Source organism: Dipodomys ordii, unplaced genomic scaffold (assembly GCF_000151885.1).
Source record: "Dipodomys ordii isolate 6190 unplaced genomic scaffold, Dord_2.0 Scaffold115, whole genome shotgun sequence".
NCBI classification, from domain to species: domain Eukaryota; kingdom Metazoa; phylum Chordata; class Mammalia; order Rodentia; family Heteromyidae; genus Dipodomys; species Dipodomys ordii.
Window position 1 is genome coordinate 148954 of NW_012267331.1, and position 13182 is coordinate 162135.

Below are 13182 nucleotides of genomic sequence, written 5' to 3' on the forward strand. Positions count from 1 at the left end.
TGCTTTATGTTAATATAGTTGGGTGTTTTCTGTAGGTATGATTCCAGATTCCAGGTGCGGTTTTAACATCAGCTTGTGTGCTTAAAGTACCATTTCACCTTTGATTATAACCAGTCCCTGTAGACACGATACCTGTGATGCCACAAGTGTAGAAAAAGTTGCATACTGTTCACTTCCGGTATCAGTTGTAGGCACAGCACGGTGGTGTGAGCACGGCTGGGTGCCGGCACTCAGGCTCAGATGTGGCTGTTGTTGGGGTCCACGAGGTGGCCGGCCCTGAGAGGAACAAGCACTCTTCTCACTAGCCTGGACAGGCAGCCACACCACGGGCTGAGCTGGCGTCTGGTCCCTGCTGCACACATCGCTTGCATTTGTAATAGGGACCTCATGGTCTGAGGCCAGCCTGTTCAACGTCAAGAGACCATATCTGAAGAACAATCGGAGCAAAAAGGAGCTGGGGGTCGCTCAGAAGGTAGAGCGCTTTCCTAGCAAGTGGGGGGTCCTGAGGCCAATCCCCAATAGTACAAAAATTCAGTAAACAAATAAGCATGGGCGCTGCCACTGCTGCCCAATGGACTTCCAGAAACTCACATGCAGGTTTGAAAACCACCAAAATGGCTGTGAGCAGTAACGGGCCAGAGAAGCCGAAGAAGACAAAGCCTGCAGACAGACCTCGCCCATGCAGACAGGTCCCTCGAAACCTCTGGATTTGTGCGAGGCGTGTGAGGCCTCCCCACAGAGCCCTGCCTGAGGGCTCATTTGTGACCAGAGTGTTGTTGCCACAGGAAAAGACAGCGGGGGATGCCTGAGCTCTGCAGGGGCCCCTGCACGAGGCGCCCGCACTTTGCTGTGAAGGGAAAGGGCTTGTCCTGTCTCCATCAAGGTCCGATTTATATTTATTTGCCACTGACTGGCGAAGATGGAGCAACTTAGCCTGACACCTGTCCATCATTTCACCAACATGCAGCTTTACTAGTATTTTTCAGTGCACATGTGTGTGACAAACACATGTAAACCTCCTTTGGAAAGAATCTTAGATAATTATGTCTTAGGAGGCCTGAAGAGGTAGTTCCCAGTGCATCTTTACAGAAGTGCCCCCACCCACAAGCACCACGTGTATACATCACACACACCAGAAGAACATCCAGCGCACGTGTCACACGCATGTGCACAGACCATGTTACACATGTGGATGCACATGATAGACTTACACTTTGCCCAGGAGCTCACATGGGAACACACAAGCATTTATTTGAACACAGTCTCTTGTAATCATGAGAAGCTACTCCCTCTGACTCCCTGTGAGTCTCAGACACAGAACACAGCTCTGAAGGACATGGCGCGAAGCAGGCAGTGTGAGGGTGGCAGGTGGCAAGTCAGGTGATGTGGTGTCTGTGTCCTGTCCCTGCCGATGGCATTGCCAGACACTGCCTGGAGCTGGGGGCTCTCCGAACCCTTGAGGGCCTGTGTGGTTTTCTTATATTTCTGGCATCTGTAAATACTAAGTGAGTAAATAATTGCTGGTCACCAAGTTGTCTCACCAAGTATATAGCCTTGAGTGTAGCAATGAGCTTCTCAGTCCCCAAAGTGGCAGGTGGCTGTATTCCAGAAGTCTCTCAAAGCCAGCTGACTTTTGAAGTGGCTGCACGTACTGCTCCATGCCGGACCTCTCAGGAGAAGAAAGGCTGCAGCTGCCGGGTAGAAGGAGCTCGTCAGAGCCACGCGGGTGGTGCTGGGGCGCTGGGGCTGGAAGCCGGCAGGCACAGTGTCCCGCAGGTTCTCCTGGGTGCCACGCAGGGTTCGTATGCCTGGGCTCAAAGCGGGACATTTAGTCAGCAGGAACTTCCAGCACGGAGCTTGTTTTGCAAGTGTGAGTGGTTCAGACCTGCCTCTGAAGAATGGCTGGGCAGGTGAGGTTTTGGATAGGGCAGGGGCTTTTCTCAGCGGTGGCCTGGCGGGTTCTTCCAGGCTTTTATCGGGAACCTGTCAGATTCACTTTCTGGATCTGTTGGAATGATCTTTTGACTTTTGTTCTTGGTTCTATTTGTACACTTTATTACATTTATTGATTTATATAGGCTGAATTGTCTTCAATCTCTTGATCGTGGTATAGTCTCATTTTTAGTGTATTGTTGAACTTGTTTGCAAATATTGAGGGTGTAAACATCTGTATTCATCAAGTGTCTCTAAAATTTTCTTTTACAGTGGGCGTATGTTCTTATGAATACATATTTTCTTCTTTGTGTAATAGTCCCCTAAGTATCTTCTTTAAAACTGTCATGAATTCTGTCAGTTCTTACTTCGATCGGGAGGTCTTTATTTCTTTTTTGCGTTTTAAAAGGATAACTTTGTTGCTTATAATATTGTGGTAGAAAGTTTCTTTTGTCTCAGCAGTGGAAATACAGCTCTGCTGGCAATGTTGGTTAGTGTCGGCAGGTGACAAAGACCATTCGTGGTGTCCTGTCCAGTCATCACGTGGAGTGCTCTGCTCCAGACTGCCTGACTGCTGTCCCGTCCAGTGATCAGATGGAAGATTCGACTCTAGACTCAAGCCATTTGTGAAGGTCTTCATGAGTGCAGTCACTTGACTTGGAAAGTTCTTTCCGTTATCCAGGGTCTGCTGTGTAGCCTTTGTCTCTGTTCACAGTCACGGCTGCCTCTTGCTGGCCATCTGTTTCCAGCTACTCCTCGTCTCCTCATCCTGTCTCTGCTTTCTGCTTTTGTGTCCAGTAGAATCACCAGCACATACAGTCCTCGAGCTCACATTGTGACACGGGTCCCCATGTCCGGGAACCCCGGCACCAGCAGGTTTGAGTCTTATCAGATGGTGATTTCAGTGGCCCCCTGAGTTTGGGAAGCCCTCCATTTTCCTGGCTGGCCGCCGCTCCAACTGCCCTCGCTCTTCACGACCTTGGTTTCTAGCATCTTCTCTCCGTGTCTCTCTGTCTCTCTCTTTTGCTCTCTTTCTAGCTCTTCCCTCCCTCGATGCCTTTTCCTTTCACCTTTGCCCAGGGCCCTTCTTTTCCTTCCTCTGGCCCCAACTTGGGGTTCTCATAGGTATAGAGTTTCCACCTGCCCTCTCCGCTCCTTGGCCTTGGAACGTGTGATTCTACAGAGGAGCATAAAACATTGTCTCCTGAAAAAGAATTTCTCTTCTTTGAGTTCAAAACAAATTTGCATATATTCCTTAACATCAGTGTCAGTCCTGATGGCGGGAGGCAATTCAAAAGCGTGATGGAAAATACGTGTTGGAGGCGTCTGAACGGCATAATGACACGTAGGCAGCAGAATGCATTCTCCTCAGCCCGCCTTGACGCTGATGCGAATTATGTTTCAAAAATACACCTGTGTGGCAAGGCCTGGCTGAGGAGGGGCAGGGTTCTGAGTGGGTCCCTGTTCACACCTCTTGTTCTGTCAGCTCTCAATCAGTGACAGGGTCGTTTTTCAGGGGAAGCTGTGGTGATGTGAGCTGAGAGGCTCGTGTGGCGTCAGGCAAAGGCTAGGGGGTGCACGGGTCCATTCAGCAAGGACCAGAAGCAAGCACGGTCGTCTCCTGAGTCTTCCGCGTCTTCGTGCCCTGCCCTCAGCCTGCCCCGGGACGCGAGCGGCTAGCTAAGCTGTCTTCATCAGTCTTGGCCTTTCCTGACTTGTAAAGCGAGAGAACTGTCTGTCTTAAAGTCTTCATGGCCAGACAGTTTCCTCACGATGTAAATGGTTTCTCTGCATGGTGGGACATTGGTGGGGCCACTTTCCTGTTCTTTGAGTTGCTGCTTCTCACCCTCCGCCCCGTTCTGATAACTGCACCTTCTCCCACCCTTTGAAGACATTTGGGTGATGCCTCTTGGGAGAGTTGGTTTCTCAGTCGTTGCCAGGATGTGATTTTGCTTCTTCCAAAAAATGCATCCTAGGATTAGATGTTGTTTATTATAAATTCATGAAATTTAAATATTCAAGTTGTTTTCAGGGGGAGAATGTTCATTTATGGTACAAAATTGAATTTAGCAGTCGTTTCAATTTATGAATTTTCTTCCTAAGCTCTGTTTTATATCACTATCCTCAGCCCTATCATTCTGGAAACTTTCAAATACATTTTATTGTGTACATTGGTAGAATACAATATGGCATGTGGAGTTATGGACGGAAATGTTGAACTCTGTCTTCCAGAGCTACACAATCTTCTTTGGCAGGAGCAGTTCAAATTTACTCAGTTAACATGAATCCAATAGCACACAAAGTGAGCCATAAGTCCCTGTGTTGTTTATTTCATGACAAAAAATTACACTTGGATGTGATGGATTGAACGGGGTTCTCAAACAATGGAAACAAAGGAGGATATTCTTAAGAGAGGATCACAAAGCCTCAGTGGCTGTGTGCATATGATCGTATAAAATGATGCTTATCAAAATGAACAAGGAATGGAAAGGAGTTCTTCATTTTACTCTGTGTGTGTGTGTGTGTGTGTGTGTGTGATATTTCTGTTTTCCCCCCTTTGTCGCTGTTTTTGGTTTCTGTACTGTTTGTCTTTTATACGTGTTTATCTGATTTGGGGAGGGGAGGGGAAGCACAGAAATGGATGGACAAAGGGAGAACTAATTCAGCAGTGACACTCACCAGACACTGTGAACTATACAGCTTGGGGAGAGGGGAATTGGGATGGAAAAAAACACAGAGAAAACGAGAGAGGGGCGACACTGCTCAAAAAGAAATGTCCTCCTTACCTGACGTGTAACTGCAGTCCCTCTGTACATGACCGCTACGATAACAGTAATTAACAACAGGAAGAAACAAGTCTGGCCGGCTCATCCCTCTGTCTACTTCTGTTGACTATGACCCATAGCTCAACTTTTCTCTGTTTTACTGCTGGTCACCACTATTCAGTTCTAGTCTTGGTGTGCTACATTTTTTCTGAGATTCCACATAGAAAGGAAATTATGGTGTGCACCTGATTAATAGCAAGATATCTCTGTGTTGTGGTTTAAATGGAAGGATCCTTTCTCTTTCTTTTTAAGGTTGAGCTGGGTGATGGTGGCTCACGCCTGTAGTCCTAGCTACTCAGGGGGCTGAGATCTGAGGATCTTGGTTGAAAGCCAGCCCCCAGGGGAGAATCTCTTATCTCCAATTAACAATCAAAAAAGCCAGAAAAGGCACTGTGGCTTAAGTGGTAGAGCACTGCGTGTGGTGACTCAGCACCACAAATAATAAATAAGTAAACAGATATGTACATAAATAAGTAAGAGGTTGGATAGTATTTTATTGTGCATGGATGCGTCTGTGACTTTATCTATGTATGCGCTGACAGGCACACAGGCTACTCCTGTAGCCGGTTGTTGTAATGGACATGGTCAGTGCTCTATGCAGTGGTCTTTTCTTTTTTTGGGGGGGTCCGGTCGTGGGGCCTGAACTCTGGGCCTGGGCGCTGTCCCTCAGCTCTTCAGCTCAAGGCTAGCGCTCTACCACTTGAGCCACAGCGCCACTTCTGGCTTTTTTTCTTTTTGCTTATGTGGTGCTGAGGAATCGAACCCAGGGCCTCATGCATGCAAGGCAAGCGCTCTACCACTGAGCCACCTTCCCAGCCCCTGCAGTGGTGTTTTCAGTTGCTTGAGTTAGCCACATGCACAGAGAGTGGGAGTTGGGTGATTTTATTCCTAGGTGCTTTTTGGTTGTGGTCTTGGGGTTTGAACTCAGGTCCTTGACCTGACTAGGTAGATGCCACCAGGTAAGTTTGTTTGTATTTTCTGAGGACCCCCATGCTGTTTTCCCCAGTGAAGGCACCAAGGTGTGTTTCCAGCACGGCGCATGGATGTTTTCCTCCTCTCACCCGCACCAGACGAGCTCTGACTTGATAGCTGCCGTGTCATTCCATGTATTTTGTCCCTTTATTTTGCTGAGGTTTTGCTGTGATATCCAAAGACAGTTATTGTCAATTCCGGTGACAAGGCACTCTTGCCCTGTCTTCCAGGAAGTTTATCGCTTTCGCTCTTGCGTTCACATCTTTTGTGTAGTTGGGATCTGTCTGTCTGTCTGTCTGTCTATCTATCTATCTATCTATCTATCTATCTATCTATCTATCTATTTTGGTCAGTTGTGGGGCTTGAACTCTGGGCCTGGGCGCTGTCCCTCAGCTTTTCAGCTCAAGGCGAGCGCTCTACCACTTGAGCCACAGTGCCACTTCCAGTTTTCTAGTGGTTTATTGGAGATAAGAGTCTCACAGACTTCCTGCCCTGGCTGGCTTTGAACCTTGATCCTCAGATCTCAGCCTCCTGAGTGGCTGGGATTACAGGCGTGAGCCACCAACCCCTGGCAGGATGTAGTTTTTATATCATGTAGCACGGGGACCCAATTTCATTCTTTTGCATGTAGAAATCCCATTTTCCTAGCATCACTTACTGAGTAGATTATCATTTCCCTTTAGTAAACACCATTGCCATTAGTTGACTTAAACATCTGGGTTTATTTCCAGGCTCTCCCCACGGTTGCAGTTGCCTTTGTATCTGCGAGGCTGCCGACACTCCGTTTCTTTGGTTTCTGTCGATTTGCAATATAATTTAAGATCAGGAAGTTTGGTGTCTTCAACTTTCCACTTGTGTTGTTTGTTTCTTAGAATTAATTTGGACATTTGCAGTCTTTTCTGGTTTTGTATATATATTTTTTTGCTGTTTCTGCAAAGAATACCACTGAGGTTTTTACTGAGTCTGCAGTATTTTTCTGATACATGAACATAGATATTTTTCCAGTTATTTGTGTCTCATTCACCGTCTTTCATCTATGCTTTATAATTACCACAATGTAAACTTTCCACTTTCTGGTTCAACATATTCTAAAGTAGTTAATTGGCTGGCCATTTCACTCACGTATATTTGCACGTGGGATTGTTCTTTTGATTTCATTTTCTATTACATCATTGTTTATAGAAATGCTACTGACTTTTGTGTGTTGATGTTATAGTTTGCAGTTTTACTCAATTCATTTCTTAGCTCTAATGTTTTTACTCAATTCATTTCTTAGCTCTAATGTTTTTACTCAATTCATTTCTTAGCTCTAATGTTTTTACTCAATTCATTTCTTAGCTCTACTGTTTTTATGGCTACTTTTGGGATTTTGCATGTGGGACCGTGCCATCTTTAAGCAGAGATCATTTTATTTTTTCTTTTCCATATTCTGTCCCTTTCATTTCTTTCTTGTGTGTAATAATTCTTCTAGTACTATGTTGAGTGGAAGTAGTGGGAGAGAGGCCCTCCTTCCAATCAGGTTGTAAAGGACAATTTTTCAGTTTTCCTTATTCGTGTTAACTGTAAGTTTTTGCCAAATGACAATGTTTGTCAGTGTCCAAGCTGTTGCTAGCTTTGTGAAGAAAGGGTGCCATGCTTTGTGGATACTTGCTCTGTGTGAATTTAAGATGTACAGAGAACCCTTCTTCTTCCCAGGCTCATTAGATATTTATAGTATCACTCACGGGCCATACATAATTTTCAAGGCAGGCAGACAGGACACAGAGAGCCAACAAGAGGCATATGAGAAGCATCGCTTTCTACTCTGTCCTCTACCAGATGACTGTGTAGGCTGTGTGTCCCACGTTGATTGTGACAGCCATTCGTTTTATCTTTCATGTTTATATGATGCTCCACCTTGATTGACACATGTTCACTTAACCTTGTGTGCAGGGGCGTGCCCTACTTTGCCTTGATCTACACTGGTTGTGCACTGTGGTGAATCTGGTTTGCTGATGTTTTATTAATGAGTTTTGCACACTTATCACAGAAATTGACCCATAGTTTTAACTCCGTGTGGTGTCTTTGTCTGGCTTAAATGTAAAGGTGATAGTGGCCTCACACACTGCATTTAGAAGTCTTCCTAAAAGCTCTGTTTACTAAGAGTTTGATAACATTCATTCTTCCTTGAAAGTTTGGTAGAATTCAAATGTAAAACCATCTGGTCCTGGGCTTTGTTTTTGGGAAGTTTTAATTAAGGCTTTAGTCTTTTATTTGCTATTGGTCTGTTTGAGCTTCTATTTCTGTCTAATTAAATCTTGGTAAGCTGCATTTATCTAGGATGTATTCATTTTCATCAGGAAACTTAATTTGTTGGCATGTAATTGTCCATAATAGCCCCTTTTATGTTCTTTTTATTCAGGGCATCTGTTGTAATGTCACCCTTCACTTCTGATTTTATTCATTTTAATCTTCCTTCTTATCTTTATCTTTTTAATCTCAGTTTTAGAAAATTTTGCTTTTGTTTTCAAAAAAAAACTCAGCTTCATGGATTTTCTATGGATTTCTATGGATAAATCTCTGATTTATTCCTGATTTGTACTTTATTATTTCCTAACATTTGCAAAGTATGAGTTTAGTTGTTTTTGTTTTCCTTTGAGGCATAATTTCAAACTATGTATTTTGGAGCCAACTTCCTGTACACAATACCCAGTGAGCCATCGTTTTGAAGATAGGCTTTCCTCCTTAAATAATTATTGAGTAAGCAGAGTTTTATATAAGCAGAGAATAAAGTGCTTGGCTCCTTTTCTACTGAATGGTCTCTGCTATGTGCATTTTACAGAGCACGTGGATGTAATTTCCACTTAAAGACACTGCAGACAAGGAAGGAGCTGAGAAACAAGATAGTAAAAAGTGGTAAAATGCTGAAAATTTCAGAAATACATAAAAGTTTAAATTAGAAAAGTGTTCTATTTTTACAGGCTTTTATTGTTTTATCACTTTTATATATTCATCTGCTATATTTTAGCTACATTACTCATAACAAAGGCTGCTTTGACAGTTGCTAAACGTGCCTGCACTTACTTAAATTCAGCACCTCAAGCACCAGTGAAGAGCACAGAGCAGGCGTTGATGCTGAGGGCTGTGCAGACCCGCGAGCAGCTCCTGGGAGCAGCTGGGACACATCCTGTCTCCAGAGATTAACTGTGACATCAGCTTGTCATTAGATTCTGAAACCTCAGCAGCAGCCAAGTGCCTCTGCCCAGGAAAATACTGCTCGTCGTCCTCAGGGCTGTCTACACAGAGCTGCCGCTAAAAGGCTAAAGCAAATGTGCATTTAATAATGTCTTTCAATCACTGTGCTATATAACCACAATGAGAAGCATGCCGTAAAGTTTTATAGCAAGGAGAGCGTTTACTCTAGCTACTCATATAGAGCATATCTATGTTTTGAACTTATATTTATGTTAAAAGTGCTAAGTGCCTTAACACTGAAGTAATTCCAGAAAGACTCATTATTGCACTAAGACTCTGGCTTTATCATAAACTGAGCATAGGCACATTCACCAAAATATATGACTTGAAGTATTTAGATAGCTATCCTTCCTTCCAGTGTGAGTGGAGAAATCATTCTGTCATCTGTTTACATTTCAATAATCATTTGGCATGTGTGCACAAGAAGTCTGTTCTCTTCAAAGTCTTAGTCTAAAGCAGTTACAGTTATGAAGCAGGAGATATCCATTACTTAGGCTGAAGAAAAAGACGATTAATGATGACTCGGCCCTGAGCTCTCCCTGTTACAACTTCTCCTGCTCTGTGCACTTGAGTAGCACTTCTAAAGAATTATCTCAGCATGTGAAGTTCATGCTTTAATTCAGTTAAGGTCAATAATTCAGTGAAAATGACATGCTCATTTCTGCTTCAGCAATGGAAAACAAATTGCAGCCATTTGTATACCTTTTCTTCACACTCTGAGTAATGAAATGGTGATAGATATTTGGTGAATCTTAGTGTCTGATCTTTTTTGTCAAGTGTGTTCTGTTTTACAAAAAGCCTTCTTTTGTCTGAACTATTAACAAGCTTTAGTATGCTGTCATGTAAATGCATTCATGAGTCCTTTGGGCATGTGTGCACTCAGATACATACATTTAAAAGCTGTAAAATGGTGAAATGTAATGTGTATGATTTTTTTTAATTAGCACAGGCCCACTTTAAATTTTTTAAGGGGAAATTAACTTTGGTGTCAAAATGTGGCACTAATGAAATAGAACTTAATGTTTTAAAATAATAGTAAATGCTATATACTAATAAAATTATATTACAGATATATGTTATATTGTGTGTGTGCACATACGTGTATGTGTGTGTAGTGATCCTGGGGCTTGAATTCAGAGCCTGAGCACTGCCTTGAGCTATTCTTATGCTCAAGGCTAGATCTCTATCACTTTAGCCATAGCTCCACTTTGGGCTTTTTGGTGATTAATTGGAGAAAGAGTCTCATGAACTTTCCTGTCCAGGCTGACTTTAAACTGTGATCCTCAGATCTCAGACTCCTGAGTAACAAGGATTTAATGCATGGGCCACTGGTACTTGGCTTGTGATATATAAATTTAATAATTACTCTAATTTTTGCATTTCTAAATTCTCCCACACATATGCATATGTGTGCATTCATATGAAAGCATAATTTTTAAGATACTTGTTATGGTCATATTCTTATTCTTCAGGCATTGATATTTTTGGACACTTGGCTTGTGAAGTCAAGAGCTGAACATTCTAAGCAGCATGTCATCATTACACACACCAGCCTCACTTTACAAATGAAAAGTGGAGGTGAACATCTATCAGTAATCAGGAAGCCATGTCCTTGTCTGATTAAGTCTGCAGATACCTCTGAGAAGAAACGCCTCATTTAAACCTTGTTACAGCGGATGCTCATTTTCTTCACATTTTCCAGAGATAAGTAGGTCACATACACACACACACACACACACACACACACACAAGCACATGAGCACACACGCATACATGCCACACACACATGCACACACACGTGCACACACACACCTGTATGTACTACATATGAGTCCTCATATCCTTCCCCTTGCCTACACTGGTGCCCCTAATCTTAAATAGTAACTAGTCATATTTTTATAAATCTTAAATGATGTTTGTGGTCACTGTGAATCTGGGTGATAGTGAAGTTGGCTTCCCCTTTGCTCTTCTCTTTCCCTCCCTCCTTCCTCCGCCTTTCCCCCTCCCTTCCTCTTCCCCTCCCTCCTCCTTCCCTTCTTTCTTCCTCCTTCTTTCCTTCCTTTATGTTCTTTCTTTGGAATGTAACTTAATTTGTGGTGTGAAGAAGTTTTGTGACATTTCCATAGACGCACAGATTGCACCTTGAACAGATTCCCACAATTCCCATTCCTGCCTTACCCCTGTGCTTCTTTTTTGTTTGTTTGGTTGGTTGGTTTTTGTTTTATTTTGTTTTTGTTGTTCTGGGAATCCCCCTGTGCTTCTTTTTCAAACAATATTTTCATTACTCTGTCTAATGAAACCCACCATACACATACACACACACATACACATTTATTACACACATAATGTCATTCAGTTCTAAATATTTCTTACTATACCCTCTTGATGTTTTATTTCAGACTTACTGCTCTTTTGTACATACATTTTGATGCTCTTCTAGCAATTTCTTTTCATGCTCTGTGCTCAATTGAAAATGTATATTCATTTCCATCTTTATCTGTAAAGCTCTTTAACACCAGGTTTTATGGTGTTTTGAGATAGAAATGTTTTATGTTCTATACAGCAAATGTGAGTTCTCTCAAGAATTTCTGGCTTTCATGTCAAGATAATCCCAAATAGTTCACTAATGCACACACACTCACACACACAGATTTTCTTCATGGATGTTTAATTTCTGTAATTGTGGATAACTAGAACTTAGTCTTTGAATTAGATGCGTTTGAAGCATGCTGGTTGTTATAGAATTGTGAAGAACTATCTTAAGATCTTTTCCTGAGGTGTTGGCTCTCAGTGCAATTCGTCCCTTTATATAGTCCGACGTATTGACCTGATACTTCATGGGTTTACTGTTGGTGGAACAGGCCCCCCCCCCGGGCAGGGGGGGGGTTGGGAGGGGGTGCAGGAAGGAAGGTACAGCGGTTGCTGGGCAGTGCAGAGCGTTTACAGTAAAGTGCGCTGTTGTCCCTGGAAAACTCTATCTGGACATAAGATGAGTGCTTTCTATAGGAGAACGTCATCATGAAACGCAAATTGAATTGGGATGTGCAACGATTTCTGATTTGGTTTTTCTCCTGCCTTTGATTTTGTGGCATTTTTAAGCAGAAGCTTGGTTTGTTTTGGGAGCGTTGTCTGTTTTGATGACAAAGGACTGCAGCTTCAATGCACGTAGAGTTTTTCTGAGTTGCTTTTGCTGTTTTGCTGCCTTCCAAATGTGTGTAGAATTAAATATCAGAAGGGACAACTTAAATGTTAGGCTCGCTAGTTGGAGGCCCACCACCCTGTCCTTGACTTGACCCTGGGCAGGGTGTTTCCTCTGAACACCAAGTTCCTCTGCTTCCTTCCTGGATTCCCCTCATGCAGACAACCCATGGGTACAATGGAGCTGGTCTCCTGATGGATTCAGGAAGCTTGACAGTGCACTCATGTGGTCCTTACTGGCTCCTTAGGTGTCAGCTGAGAAGTCGGCGTGTCCGGACTGGCGGGTGTGGAGGACCATCCACTCACAGAGGCTGTCATTCTGGTTACTCACAGGCCCTGTGCCATGTCCCCTGCCACAGCCCCTGCCTGGGCCTGACCTCCTGTCCTACAGTGGAAGGCCCTGGTCCCCCCGAGGACCTGCTCCTCACATGCCCAGTGTCTGCCCTCCAGCCTGTTTACATTGCCTCCCGTGGGTGTGCCCTGTGTCCTAGCAGCTGTGTGTGGGGGCTGTGCAGAGGACAGTGGGGTGTGAAGTGTATTGCAGGGACTTAGCAAGCTTGAAGGCCCAGAGTGCGGGGTTCCAGAGACTGTGTTGGCTAACGGGTTGTGTTTCTACAAGCCATACGAGCACAGGTGGCAGCCAGTGAGGCGTTGCCGGCGGCCGAGGAGGCTGTCAGCCAGGGCGGGCCCTGAGTTCCCCCGGGGCGACTGCACTCAGGCCACTTGTACCAGCTTCTGCCTTCTCTCCACAGAGCAAAACATCCCTGGCCCTGCTGTATGACGAGGCCTCAGACAACACCTATGACGTCCGCCTACAGCTGACGCCCGAGGCCCTGACCATTCAGCGGCAAGACGTCGTCTGCATAGGGGGCAGCCCTCCGGGTGCCAACGTAAGTGCCTGCGGGCTGCCCGGGGCAGTCCTCCAGGGACAGTGCACATGTACACGTCACCTTCAGGGTCAGTCCTCACAGGACAGTGCGCATGTACACGTCACCTTCAGGGTCTGTCCTCACAGGACAGT

General features: G+C 44.3%; 1 protein-coding gene across 1 annotated transcript in view; it reads left to right on the top strand.

Annotated features, from left to right (window-relative positions):
• The first annotated feature begins 1658 nt into the window (after positions 1-1658).
• Sntg2 (syntrophin, gamma 2) overlaps positions 1659-13182 on the top strand; it is a 152639-nt gene continuing 141115 nt past the window's right edge. The window contains exons 1-3 of the mRNA XM_013028867.1: positions 1659-1698; positions 2682-2827; positions 12914-13051. Coding sequence (XP_012884321.1) covers positions 1659-1698; positions 2682-2827; positions 12914-13051 — 324 coding nt within the window. The remainder of the gene's footprint in view (positions 1699-2681; positions 2828-12913; positions 13052-13182) is intronic.